The 14,560-nt window shown below is 44.5% G+C and overlaps 1 protein-coding gene across 1 annotated transcript; it reads right to left on the bottom strand.

Moving 5' to 3' along the window:
• Nucleotides 1–11,039: 11,039 nt before the first annotated feature.
• Trim9 (tripartite motif containing 9) lies at nt 11,040–12,119 on the bottom strand. Its single transcript, XM_052739659.1, has one exon. The coding sequence runs from the start codon at nt 11,949–11,951 to the stop codon at nt 11,055–11,057; it is 897 nt and encodes a 298-aa protein (XP_052595619.1). The 5' UTR covers nt 11,952–12,119; the 3' UTR covers nt 11,040–11,054.
• Nucleotides 12,120–14,560: the final 2,441 nt, after the last annotated feature.

Here is a 14,560-nt window from a genome sequence, read left to right as displayed (position 1 = left end):
AGTAGAATGCATCTCATGGGTGAAAGGAAGTGAGAGAGAACCCAAATGCATCCTCTCATCAGGAGCCCACCTTCTCATTAACTAGTCCAGCCAGATGCCATCAACCTATCCCCGAAGGCGGAGTTCTCCAACCTAACTACACTCTCAAGGTCCCACCTCCCAACAGTGCTGCTCTGGGGAACAAGCTGCTACAGGGCCACCTTCAGACCACGGCAGCAAGGCTTATGAATCACAATTTTGTTTGGCAGAGCTTAAATCTGTTTCTAAACCATGACTGTTCATGAATGGGACTACCCATGGCTTCTTCAGCTGTGGGTTGCAACCTCATTTGGCACCGAATGTAGTGGAAAATTGGGGAACAGTAAAAGGCTCTGAACATAGGATGATTAGAGGTACGCAAGGAATCTGAGGTGTTTATAACGTGTGGCTTCCCTGAAGCTTGGTTCTGAATGCAGAACTTTTGCACTCAGTACTATGGGAGTGTTCAAGCTAAGCAATGCCAGCAGACAATACCTGAGATACCTCAGTCAGATACCTGAGACATCTCACTCAGATTTGAGGCTCCCATATGTTATGAACTGTAGTGTTTGCTGTGTACCTATGAAGTTTCCTGCTCTTATTGAAACATACTATTTTAATTGCCCAAAAACAAAGGCTTTGAAAATATTTTCCTATTGACATTTATGAGTATATAAGTATCAAATTAGTATACCTTTGGATTAGAGTGTTTTTTTTTTTAAAAGTTGACATCTGAGTTTCACTAAAAATTTGTTGAGCTGGGCAATGGTGGTGCACACCTTTAATCCCAGTACCCAGGAGCAGAAGCAGACAGATCTCTGAGTTCTGAGATCCAGGCCAGCCTAGCCTATGAAGCAAACTCCAGGACAGCCAGGGCTCCATAGAGAAACCCAGTCTTGAAAAACAAAAACAAACAAACAAACAAACAAACAAACAAAAATGTTGAGTGAATGACATGTAGTAGGACAAAACTCCCAGCTGAAATGTCCTTTAACATGCTTCTGCCATTATTTTGCTTACTTATGTGTTTTCAACATTGACAATTATGAAAATATCGATCAACTCTAAAAGATACTGAAGATACTTTGCAAATCCTCAGCCAAGATTTAATTTCTTATGCAAAAAAAGAGCACACCCATCTCAGTATGCAAATTTGCTTTTGTCCCTAAGAAATAGTATAATTATATGTATACCAAAGAATTATTTTATAATAGGTCACTTTACAATTATTGATAAGTGTTTAATTGGCATATCTATGTTATGTGCCTGTGTATCCAAGGGTGTGTAAAATTGTCTTGGATGAAAAGAGATCACAGGAAAATATGTTCAATAAGCTCGACTGAGTTCCGCAGGCAAGGGTGCAAGAAGAAATTGATAGTAAACACAGATCAGATTCCCGAGTATGGCTTTAAACATATTTGTGTTTTCAAAACTGCATTCATAAATATTTCAGATGCAGAAACAAAGTATTCATGTGCCCCTTTCATTTTAAAATCTCTTATTCTTTTATGTTATCTTCATCTGTAAATTTTAAGATGTGTTGTTTCATTAAGAGGACTGTGGCTAGGGGATTGGAGAGATGGCTCAGCCGTTAAAAGCAATGGCCGCTCTTCCAGAGGACCGAGGTTCAATTCCCAGCACCCGCCTGGCTGCTCACAGCTGTCTGTAACTCCAGTTCCAGGGGGATCTGACACCCTCACATACATGTAGGCGAAACACCAAAGCACATAAAATAAGATAAATCTTTAAATAAAAAAAGAAAAAAAATAGGACTGTGGCTGAGCGAACAGTCCCTGTTTGTCACCTAGCTCTGACAGGGAGGCAGGCTGGCCCTCAAGACCTAATCCCGCCTGTGTTTCACCCCAGACGATCTCGCTTATGGAGTGCTCAAGGAATGTGTCCCTCCTTTTCCATTGCTGTGTATTTCCTCTTGTAATGGATTTTGTCGTGAGGAAACTTAGGAGGAAAAGGACTTTTATTTATTTATTTATTTATTTATTTATTTATTTATTTATTTATTATTCCTATACATAAGAAACAAAGGACCTCAGCTACTCGTTAAGGGTCCAGGATTTATGAGACGCAGCGTTGTGCTTTATAGGTCATGCATGTCCTGCTTATCAGAAAGTACGACTGAATAGCAGCCAATGCACGGACTCTGGAATCAGACGGCCTAGGTTCAAACTCTGGCTCTGCCGCTTACAGTTGGTGTGATTTTACAACATTCTTGTATTCTTTTTCATAGGAAGATAGATTATAAAAGTTAAAAAAAAAAAAAAAACGAAAACCAAACCAAATAAAACAAAACAGACTGCTGTAAATGGCTTCTAGCAGTGTCTGGCATATGGTAAATACTCAGTACATTCTCACAGAAAGTGTTAAATATGTTTAAAATTTGATGGTCCAACTGACAGGCTAATCTATAAACTTAAAATACTGGGATTGTGCTGGTAGTAATTAATCTTCCTCTCACTAATTCTTGCCTTCATTAAGCAAATCTTTATCTAACATCTACTCATTACAAAATGTGGGTGGGGACAGAGGTAAATCAGAAAAAATCTATGGCACAGGTTATTGGGTTCCAGTGCAAACACTCAAATGAGCAGTTGAGAAGGTGGACGGGGCAAGGCTGTGAAGCCTGCTCGTTCAAACCCCACTAGGAAAGCTTAGCTGGGGATGTCAAAGTCTGGTCTAAGAAGGGGTGGAAGGTAAGCTCAGTGGATAGGAAGGTAGCTGGGAGGTCAGAGGTCAGGTGGAGGGGGGGGTGGAGGGGAAAGCTGAGTATCAGACAGGACTGTGACTAGTCCTAAGCCGGCACATGGACTTTGATCCAGAAGAGTGAAAGGCTGTGCTCATGTCCCTGATGTAGCTGCAGAAGAAAGGGGAGACCGCCTGCCAGCAACTACAAGTTAGACTGTGCAGCTGGGGTAGATCCTTGCTGGGAGACCCCACCCGACCCCTGCCTGGGAGTGGTTGGCTTTGGGGTGAATTAGGCAAAACTGGTCATTGACTGATTATCTTGATAAACCGCATTACTATTTCATTATAACTCAAAGTTTAAAAACTGACCTCATTGTCTATATGAAAATGTTAATAAAGTTTGCTCCTTAGAAATACTACTCACTTAGCTCTTATAAATTGTTGTGCTAGAATCTCATAGGAACATTGGGCTTTTAACTTATAAAAATATTTCGCTTTTATTCTTAAGTGTGTGTGTGTGTGTGTGTGTGTGTGTGTGTGTGTGTGTGTGTGTGTGTGTGTGTTTATGTGAGTACAGATACTCTTGGAGGCCAGAAGAGGGCATCAGGTTCCCTTAGCCCAGTGGTTCTCAACCTTCCTAATGCTGTGACCCTTTGAACAGTTCCTCAGTGTTGTGACCCCTAACCATAAAACTATTTTGTTATTACTTCATAATTGTAATTTTGCTATTATGTATCGTAATGTAAATATCTGATATGCAGGAGACCTGATATGTGACCTCTGTGGTTGAGAACCGCTGCCCTAGAGCCAGGCCGTTGTGAGTTGATGGGTTTGGGTGTTGGAACTGAGCTTGGGTCTCTGGGAGAGCAGCAAGTGCTCTCTGTGTTACCTCTGTAGCCCTTTACCTTTTTCTTTTGTTTTGTTTTTGCTTTTTGGCTTTTGGTTTTTCAAGACAGGGTTTCTCTATATAGCCCTGGTTGTCCTGTAATTTGCCCTGTAGCCCAGGCTGGCCTCAAACTCACAGAGATCTGTCTGCTTCTGCCTCCTGAGTGCTGGGATTAAAGGCGTGAGCCACCACCACCCGGCTGCCCTTTCTTTACCTTTTTAATACTGCCTATCCAGTCAAAAGCATTTTCACAACAATCTACTTGTACCTATTATAGTTTAGTGAGAAATTCAGTTAAACTTGGCCTTGGCATTTTGTATACAAAGCCTAGAAACAGTCAAGGGAGATCAGTTGATTTTCATTACAGTGCATTAAACTTCTGATGCCTAAAGTCATTTTAAAGAATTACAATATTTACATTAGTAAAGAAGACAATATGCACCTAGATCCTTACATATAAACATTACAAAATTAGGTAGTTCTTCTCTTTGACTTTTAGTATTTAAAGAATAATAAATTTTACTTAACATTTACTTAAGAATTAATGTAAGATTTACATATGGCTCCCTAGGAACTTTTCTTCCTCAGGCTAGGGTTTTGGATATTCTATTCTGCATAGACAGAAAAAAAATCAATTGCAATTACCCCTAACCAAGTTATTGACTAGTAATTTACCTAAAAATGTTTCCCAAACATTTAAGCCACTCAAAAAATATCTCCAAAGTTGAGTAAGTTTGAAAAATTGATGGATGATATTGCTCTGAATGCTGTGAATGTGTTGCTCTGATTGGTTGATAAATAAAATGCTGATTGGCCAGTAGCCAGGCAGGAAGTATAGGTGGGATAAGCAGACAAGGAGAATTTTGGGAAGAGGAAGGCTGAGTCAGGAGACATCAGCCTGTCATCCAGGGAGCAGCATGTAATGGCACACAGGCAAAGCCATAGAACATGTGGTAACACATAGATTAACCAAAATGGGATGAGTTTAAGTGTAAGAGTTAGTCAGTAGTTTGCCTGAGCTAATGGCCGAATAGTTTTAATTAATATAAGCCTCTGTGTGTTTACTTGGGTCTGAGTGGCTGCAGACCGGGTGGGCATAGATAAACTCCAGCTACAAAAAATGCTGGTTTGCAACAAGAATGCTAGTTGACACACAGCATTCCCATCTCTTCTTTGGGGGATATAAACCAAGACTCTCAGTAGGTGCCCCAAGCTGTGTAGAGTGCCAAATTCTACATATATAGTGTGTTTTTATACAAATGTACATCCATAGTAAAAATTAGTTTGTAAATTAGATGGAGATTAATAGCAATCACAAAAGATAATAGTTGTAATAATATATAATAAACGTTATGTGTATGGGGTCTCTCTCACAAAATATATTTACGGTTCTTGCGATGATATGTGGCATACCTACATGTTGAGGTGAACTGAGGTGGGTGGAATAGGCACTGGGACATAATGTGTAGCTACTACATAAGGGTTACTCAAACTCAAACATTGTCATCCTACAGCAGTGCATCAGACAATGGACCAGCTACCAAGTAAGGTTGTGCAGCGGATGCTCTGGAGAAAGGGGTGAGCCACATCCTGAGTGGACAGACCAGAATGGCACGAGAGTTCATCATTGTTCAGAATGGCAAGCAATTTAAGGCTGAGGAGTTGTTTACCTTTGGAAATTTTCATTTAATACTTTTGAACTCTGGTTGACTTCAGTAAATGAAACCACAGGAAGTAAAACTGTGGACAAAGAATCACCACCACATAGTATTATGATGATATGACATTGTAGAGTGGGAACTGTCAGGAGTGTGCTTAGAATGGAGAATTCCAAACTTATTTAACTATGGAAAATTCCTGGGAATATAGTTTAAGAACTTCTGACCTTGAGTGTAGATCAGCAGGGCTTGGAGAGGTGGCTCAGCAGTTAAGAGCGCTTGCTGCTCTTGGAGAGATCTGGAGTTCAGTTCCCAGCATCCACATTTGGTGGCTCACAACTGCCTATAAGTTCAGCTCCAGAGGATCTGGCACCCTCTTATGGCCTCCACGGGCCTATGCATGCATACACACGCATGCATGCATGAACACACAAACACACACACACACACACACACACACACACACACACACACACACACACACAAATAAAATAATAAACATAATTGATTCTGGATTTTTATGCATAACCAGAGGTTTGCAGAGATTTGTTTAGTGATCCAGTATGTGTAGGAGATGGTCCTTTAAAAATGTGCATCAGGATCTACACCTGGTATTTAGAGCTCTTTTAAATAAAGCTCCCTTTGGGCTTCTTTGCAAACAACTTCACAATGAAAACAGCCAAAGAAATCAACCAATAGAAGTGACCAGGTGGATTTAATACCATTTTTGCTTCACTGAACCAATACTGCCTCTGTGTTTGTATTTACAGCATCAGAATGCAGCCTTGTAAGTATAATGTTTCAGAGACAGTATCTGGAATTAAAAACAATTAGAATCCTCAATGAAAATGGCCAAGTGTTTTTAAACCACATATTTTTGTAACTCAGGATTTCTCAATTGAGAGTGGCAGATAAAGCATCATGAACTAGCTAAAGGGAAAAAAAGGGACCATGATATTGACATGAATGAGAAATCAAAAGGTCTACTGAGGTTACCACAGCATTGTTTGGTCCAAGTTTCCTGACACCGTGAACTCTGATATGCTAGTTTCATCTCCATGGAAGGCAGATTTTGTTCTACTCCCCATAAATCTTCCTGCATCGCCTGAGCTGATTTCCGTTCTTTACAGCTATCTGTCTCTGATAAAATGTATTTTAAAACGATACTATTTACAACTATTGTGCTATTTCACATTTTATTTTCATATGAGAGGTTCTTCTCCTACCCTGGATGCCATGGTTACAGGTTGAGCATCTCTAATTTGTAAACCTAAAATCTGAAAATGCCTCAAAACCCAAACTGATTTTTAGCTCTTACATGACATCACAAGTGGCAAATTCCTGCCTAACCTCAGGTGAGTCTCCATCCCAGCCTGGCACTTTACAAATCTGCATAAAATGACCCACAGGCTATTTAAAGGAAATGTATAGGAAACAAATAACTTTCGGGTTCAAATTTGGATCCTATCTTAGGATACCTTACTATGCATATGTAAATATTCTAAAATTTAAAGAAATCTGAAATACGTCAAGTATTTCACAGAATTAATATTCAAAGCCTGCACCGTGTCATACACACCAAAAGGTCCATTACCTAGGTAGGTGAAAAATGTGCTGTTTATTTTCCTGCTGATAACCTAATTTGTGTGTGGACATTATTTCTAGTGACCCAACAACAGATGATGGCTGGTTATCTCTTACTTTATACAAACTGAAATTAATGATTTGTAAACATTTTACACTATTTTTTTCAAAGACTTTTGAGAACACCATTGAAGTTCTTTGCATCCCTGTGGGTGACAGAGAGAGGTGTGAGAAGCGTTTAGCCCTGAGAGTAAGTAACCTCGTCAGTTTGGGAGCCTCAACCCCCTGTCCTCTGCCCACTTTATTGTGGCTCAGCTCATTCTTAAAATTTTCTAAACTTCATTGACCCAAACTTGCAAATAAATAAAAACATAACACACACACACACACACACACACACACACACACACACACACACCTTTGGAAAAAATCGGATGTGGTAGTGTACACCTTTCATCCCAGTGCCTGGGAAGGAGAGGCAGGATGATCCAGCCTGGTCTACATAGTGAGTTCCAGGACTACCAGAGCTACATACCCCGCCCCCCAAAGTCTTTATAACTCAAGGAACTTCTTTACACTTACAATGGACATTTGGAACAGAAGCTGTGATCCTTCACATTAAACTTTGCACATTCAGTTTTGAATATATTGTATGTAATTATCTACCACCAAACCCCAAAAGATTCATGGCACAATTAGAAGTAAAAAAAAAACTGAATGCAGGTAAAGGACACAAGTCTTGAAAAGGGATACAAAGTTCTTCATTTTCATTGTGCCTCAGCTCAAGGGGTACAATTTTCTCCTCCGAAACATTGTCCTATGACCTATAAGAATGTTTATATTTCACACACAATGTTCTATGTCTACCTCAAGTAAATTAATGGAAAGAAAAAGGCACAAATGTAGGCTACTGAGCACAATGACCACAAGGAAATACATTGTAACATACTGTAATGTACAGTTAACAGAATGTTATTTTAGAGGCATCATCTAAGACATTTTCACACAACTAAGCAAATACTTCTCCAGCTTAGTTCAGGAATGAAAGTGGAATCAACTGATGGCTTATTTTAAAATGATTGCATTGTAAATCTTCATTATTGGAAAAGAAGGGACTTGGTTGGAGATTAGGGCAGGAGGATCAGGAGTTCAAAGTCAGCTTTGGCTACATGGCAAGTTAGAGGGCAGCCTGGGTGACATAAGACTCTATCTCAAAACACCAAAGTTAATTAATTTAAAAGCAAAGTAATTTGAAGGACCATTTGAGACAGGATCAGGAGGAGGAGTACACGTGCAGGGTAAAGGGAAAAGAAGATCTTTGCTTGGCAGCACAAACATGGAAGAAAGCTTACGAAACATTTACTGACTCAGTGATTCATAAAATCGAGAGTTTAAGACTTGCAAAGCTCTTGGGAACTGCTGAACATTACAAAGAGATTGTAATAGTAGTTCCAAACGCCTGTTTCAAAATGTCTATAAACCTCTTCTGTGTTGTGAGTTTTTCTATTAGCCTGACTTAGATAAAGGGATAGAATAAGTCCTGTTTTAGTTTAAGACTGATAATTGGCTTGGACTATTATTTCATATATTATTTATGGATTTCGAAGGTCATGAATATCTAAAAAGTTAATTTGGTAAACTGACAATAAATTTTAGCCAGCTGTTAAAAACACTTGAAAACTATTTGGCCTTGAATGTGCAAGCTGATGACTTGTGCCTATTTATGGGATTTTCTTCATCAGTAGAAATGGTTACTATCATAGAATATGAATGAAGTCATTCATAACTGAATACCCAACTCTGAGAGAAGGAGATATAGTCCTATGCTCTCCTGTGCTTTGAAGGTCATAGCAATTCTGGCCCAGGAGCATTTACAGATAGTAAATGAAGAAGTAATATATTATCTTGTTAAGGAAAACTAAAGTTAAGAAATAATGGTTAGTGTTCTTCTAACAGATGGCAACTGAATATTAAAATCTACCATTCTTCTGCTCAACTTTTCCAGGCCATTTGGTTACCTAGATATTGACTGGACAAAAATGATACTGATTTATTATTCTGGGAAAATATGCCAAAAATCAGACAGTACATGGTCTTCTAGCTATTTTATTCCATTTCTCTTGGGGTTTTTTTTTATAATTTTCTTTAAGCAGATATAAAAATTTCAACCATAATGTCTATTCACAATTCCCATTGTCAGGTTAACAAACAGGCTTGACATTTCAACTTTCCATGGGGCTTGGCATAGATTTGAAGGTTCCTTCTGGTCTTCATGGATAGAGCATGTGCTTTTGTCCATGGACAAGCAATATTGAGTGACATCCACATATAGCACTAAGGTCTTTGCCCAGGCGGGGTGATTAATTTCTTAGATACTTTGTGGAGCAATTCAACTACAGGTCAACTATGTCCAGGCTACAGTTATGAATTTGAGTACAGCGTCATTATATGAAGGGGAAAAAATGGCTGAGAACTACAGCTTTTCAAACTTTCAAAATTGAATGCCATTTCAAAAAGTAAAATTGGAGAGCTGGGCATGATGACACACGCCATAAATCCCTTGTCACTTGGGAGACAGAGACAGGGAAAGAGTTGAGGAAGTTCCCAAAGATTGATGAAAACTGCTGACATTTGTCATTTTATGTCCCCAGTCATTATTGTTGTTCCCATCTTAACTGCAGGATAGGTGTCTCTCAAAGTCGGCTTTTCTAGTCCCCAAGGAATGCTGGGAAACCAGTGGGCCCAAAGCTGAGGGCTTCACTGTCTTATCCTTGGGCAGACAACTCTGTGGTGTAAAGACAATTTCTCCCGGGACAGTGCTGGACAGGTGTCGTGCCTCTCCAACTAAGGGGAATACTTGAAAAGCAAAGTTGATTTACAGCACATCTCTGCAAGGGGTCTCCTTCCTGCTAAGCAACACGGGTGTGTTACTCTAAGGAGCTCTTTCCTCACAAAGATTATCTTCCTGTTTTGTGTGTGTTGAGGGAGGGGCAATATATTAACACAAAACCAGCATAGTTAATACATGTGGCATGTTATCATGCCAGAGGGGGATGGGTACTACTGAGAAAAATAAAACAGGGAGGAAAGGTTGTCTGAGGCAGGCAGCATCCGTTGGTCAGCAAAGCCTCTATTTAGGCTTCACTCACATCTGAGCAAAGTCAAGGAGGCAAGGGAGTCGCCCCATCTAGGCACTGGGGAAGAGAATTTCAGGGAAGAACACCCAACGTAAAGGCTTAGGCGGAGGCCAGGCCCCGGTGTTGGTTGAAGAACAGCAAGAAACACAGAAGCAGAGAGTGAGGAGTCAATGAGTGAAGAGGCCAAGAGGAAGATGTCGAGAGGATTTTGCTAGAATGTTCTAATGGTCTGAGAACTACAGGAAGCCATCGAAGCAGAGGAGGAGTCACATGACAACATGTTAAAGGCATTCTTTTTCAGTAGGTCTGGGAGAGGTCCCATTAAAAAGGGCCCAAAAGACAACACTGCTAACAGGTGTCTCAAAGTTTGCACATGCAGCTACTGAAAGGGGAAAAGGTTGGACCCTGGCGGAATGAGGGTTTGGGGGAAGTGATGGTTTTAGAACGCGACTGCTTAAAAATCTCTGGACCTTCTGCTCCGGCCTTAGGTCCCCCTCCGCCGAGGGTCAAGGCCCAGACAGACTGTTTGCCTTGAGACCGCAATCTCTCCACCTGCTAGAGTTGAAGGCACCAGAACCGGCTTCTCTTCCAACAGGAGCGTCAGGTTCAGCTCAGAGCCGACTCATCAGTATTCCGCCCGCGGAGTCTCTCCCCGCCCCCGCCGAGCATCAGGGCTTCTGCCTTCCTCGCTGAGACAGTCCCCTGAGGTCCGCACAACCCCCTCGCCCCCGCCTGCCCATGTCTCCCGGCTCCTCGGTCCACCTCAGCCACCACTGGCTCTTGCCCGGAGCCCATTGCCACCCGCGCGCCTCTGCCAAGCCGCGTAGGCTTTGCCCTAAGGTGGTGGCAGCCATAGTCTGCAGACTGAAGAGGGGGCGCCTTGGGCCCAGCTGACAGGCAGAGTGCTTGGGGAGGGAAACCCACGCTAAGACATCCCTGCAACCGCTCCCTGGAGACATCCAACTTCCCCGCATCGCATCAAACGTCCCCCGAGCCTCCTGCAATGCACCAGATCGCAAGGCAGACGCCAAAGGCACCTGCACTGCGCCCCCACTGGGATGCGCTGTGACCCTAAGAGGGACCGAGTGCTGCAAACCTGGAGGACCCAGGGCGCGGGAAGTCAGGGGTGGGCTGCATAGGACTCACCTTGTGCAGTTTCCACATGGCCCCCAAAGCCTTGACTTCGTGGCTGGAGTGTTTGCCTTCCTCCAGGCACTGGTAGCACACTGGCATCTTGCACTGCACGCAGTACATGCTGTGGTTCTCCAGCTCGTGGTCTGTGCAGGTGGAGACCTTGCGCGGGCTCAGCCGCCGGCTAACGCGGCCCTGGGCCGGGGGCACCAGGCGGTGTTTGGCTAGGGGCCCCCGCGGCGGGTGGCAGCGCAGGCGGCAAGGGTCGCAGTAGAAGACGTCGCACTGTTCGCACATGACGGTGGCTTCCTTGGGCGCCTTCTCGCAGAGCTGGCACTTGAGGGCCGCGGCTTTGCTCTGTTGGTAGCGGTCGATGACCCCTTCCAGGACGCGGTTCTTGGGGAAGCCGCGGAGCCCCCGGTCATCCAAGATGAGGCTGCGGTGGCACTGGGGACAGGTGATGCAGGAGTTGCGGGGCACCGGGGCCAAAGCCGGTGACAGGTGGGTGGGCGGTGGCGGCATAGCAGGGGGGAAAACGCGGACGCCGTTGGGCGACTTCTGGCACGGGGTAGTGGGGGCGCTGGCGAAACCTCCGTAGGAGCCATAGCCGCTGTCCGCCTCGCTGTACAGGCTCATCTTGTCCAGGTCCAGATAGTCATAGTCGGAGACCCCAGAGCCCGAGGCCCGACGGCTCTGGGGGGACTCGGACTCCGGGGTTTGCACCAGGATGTTGCGGGCGCACGCCTGACATAAATTGTGAGAGCAGGGCAGGATGATGGGCTCCCGATAGAAGGAGCCACACACCGGGCATTTTAACTCTTCTTCCATCTCTTCCATGGGGACCTGGCTGGAAGCGAGGCCGCAGCGGCTGCAGCAGAGGGGGGGGGGCTGACCAGGCGAGGCGGCCGACGGGCCTGGGGTGTCCAGCACCTTGGCCAGCGGCGGCGGCGGTGGCGGCGCCTTTCCCGTGTCGCCTAGGCGCCGACTCCCCGCGACGCGCTCTCTTCTGCCAGCCGCTGAGCCTCGGCGCTGCGCGCCAGCCCGGGCCCGCCCCCTCCCGCGGCTAGCCCCGCCCCGCCCCGCCAGGGAGCCGCGGCTCAGCGGCCGGCCGCCGTGAGAGCGGCGTTCTCATTGGTCTCCCGCCCTGTCAGTCTCCGCTCCCTCTGCAGGCCACGGGGGGCTCGGCGGAGTCGGAGCTGGAGCCGCGGCTTCGCCTGCTGGCAGCTGCGGGATCTCGGGAGGGGGTTGGCGCGCGGGCCGAGAGGGAGGAGTGGGGCGGGATGATTCATCCCTCGCCCCGTTTCCTTCCGAGCTCGGTCGGGTGCCGTCACCCCGGAGCAGGGGGCGTGAGAACCCCTCCCAGTCGCAAGTGGGCTGCTGCTGCCTGTCGCCTGCGCGCTTGGCGCTTGCCTTCCAGCTCTGGTCTGTGCGCCGACCACCCCCTCTGCTAGCGCAGCGCAGCGCAGCGCAACGCGGAGGACGCCCCTTCTCCTTCCGCTGCTGGCAGCGAGCAGGCACCTCCCCCGGGCCTTCCTGGAGGCATTTGGGCTTTTCTCCAGCTCCCAGAAGCAGCTGGAGCGCCCGTGTCCCTGGAGTCTGAGGGAGCTGGCTGCGTGCCATGGCTACAGTACCCCCTTCCTGCGCCCCCGGTAGCTCTCCCCCCCCCCCCCTCTCCCGGTGAGGCAAAGGCTCAGCATTCCTCCAAAGCTGTGCCACCATCGCTGCATGCTTAAAATGTGCGGAGGCCCCTACGCCTTGGAGTAAAGGTACCTCGGTCCCTCTCCCCGTCCCAGCCTCCCAAAGCTCATCCATTAGCATCTGGCTGGGTTTTGCAAGGGGCCCCAGGAATGTTAGCTGTGCTGAGGCAGGGATGGTTTGTGTATTTCTGAGCGTCTATCATTTGGTAGCTAGCTGTGCGAACGAATCAGTGTGAGACTGCAGATTCTCAATGTTTGATTCCAAACAACATTATCCAATGTCACATGCCCTGAGCACCTACCATAAATTCCAGAAAGGGGGGTAGTGGTATCTTTTTTCCCTTTCTGTGAGGTGATAAAGGATTTGATGATAGCCCTTATATACTAGCAGATTTCTCTTTTTCCCCCAAACCTTGCTGGAGATAATGGGTCCTACCCCTGGCCTTCATAACCCTTTAAATGACAATGACGATAGAATCTTTGAATCGAGATATAAGTCTGTTAATCAATGGTAGATTCTTAGAATCCAGTGACATTCCAAGGAAGTAATTTATCTTGGGAGCATACATAGTTGATTTTTCTGAGTGATTCATGAAGCAAATGACAAAAAATTCTTTTCAAGTTCCGTGCAATCTTCCAAATTTTCAACTTCCGGAAAATAACTTGATTATTCATAGCTACATTTATAATTTGAAAGTACTTTTTGCCTAGGGAAAAGAAGTAACCTCTATAATCTTACCCTTGGGGTAATAGTACAAATAAACTGGATTATCTTGTAAATATGTTTTTTAGTACAGTGTCAACAGTACTAAACCAGGGTTCATTGGTTGTGTGGGAAGAAAATTCACATTGTTACTTGAAACTACAGGGTTTATTTCTAACCCAGATTTTAATTAGTGAAGACCAGAGCTGCTAAGGGTATATGCAGTCTGTTTACAGGCATAGAATTTCTTTAAGTGTGATTGGGGCATTATCTATATTTTACAGGATACATACACTCTATTAGTCCAAAGATACTTTGCTCATATCAAGTAGTTAGTTCTTAGGAAACTGGTAGAAAGGAGCATCCGTGCCCTTGTAAATGATAGTCCTTTCATGGATTTTGCATTCCCCTGCACAAGTCACAGAAACCTTGACTAGCAAAATGAGGAACTGTCATTCTTCCTGAGTCTGGACTTTGCTTACCCCAGTATACCATGTAAGAAGTCTGGTGATTAGCAGACAGGTTGTTCTTGGTTCACAGGAAAGGGAGGTCTGAGGAAAGGAATGTCCAATGGTATGCATGATTCAGTGTCAGGTACAAGTAGCCCCAATACAATGAGGATTTATAGCACAGCCAATGCATAGTGGATCTGTTAGGAAATAGCTTGAGATAAATTAACTGTTAGATCTGTTTGGTCAGGAACTAGCTCATCTCAGTCATTCCTGGAGAGCTCTCAGAATGACTGCCTTTTTTTTGAGAAGTCCCCTCTTTCCTGCACCATGACTAGATTCAATCCCTGTAATAAGAACACCTAGGCACAGTAATCCCCATTTTTCAGATTAGTGAACTGAAGCTAAGAAAACATACCAGAGAAACCTTTCAAGATCTAATACCGATGAGGCTAGGGTTTGAAGCCAAGGGTAGGAAAGGGTGTAGTTCCTTTTGTTCATTCACCAAAAAAAAATACTGAGTTGTATTCTGTCAGATTCTGTGTGTAACAAAACCCAAAATGGTCATTGTTAAACTTTTGCTATCCTTGCCTTCTC

This window comes from Peromyscus californicus, unplaced genomic scaffold, assembly GCF_007827085.1.
Source record: "Peromyscus californicus insignis strain IS unplaced genomic scaffold, ASM782708v3 Scaffold_15__1_contigs__length_86483966, whole genome shotgun sequence".
Lineage (NCBI taxonomy): Eukaryota > Metazoa > Chordata > Mammalia > Rodentia > Cricetidae > Peromyscus > Peromyscus californicus.
Note: the sequence above shows the minus strand (reverse complement) of the source record. Positions and strands in the feature narration are given on the sequence as shown.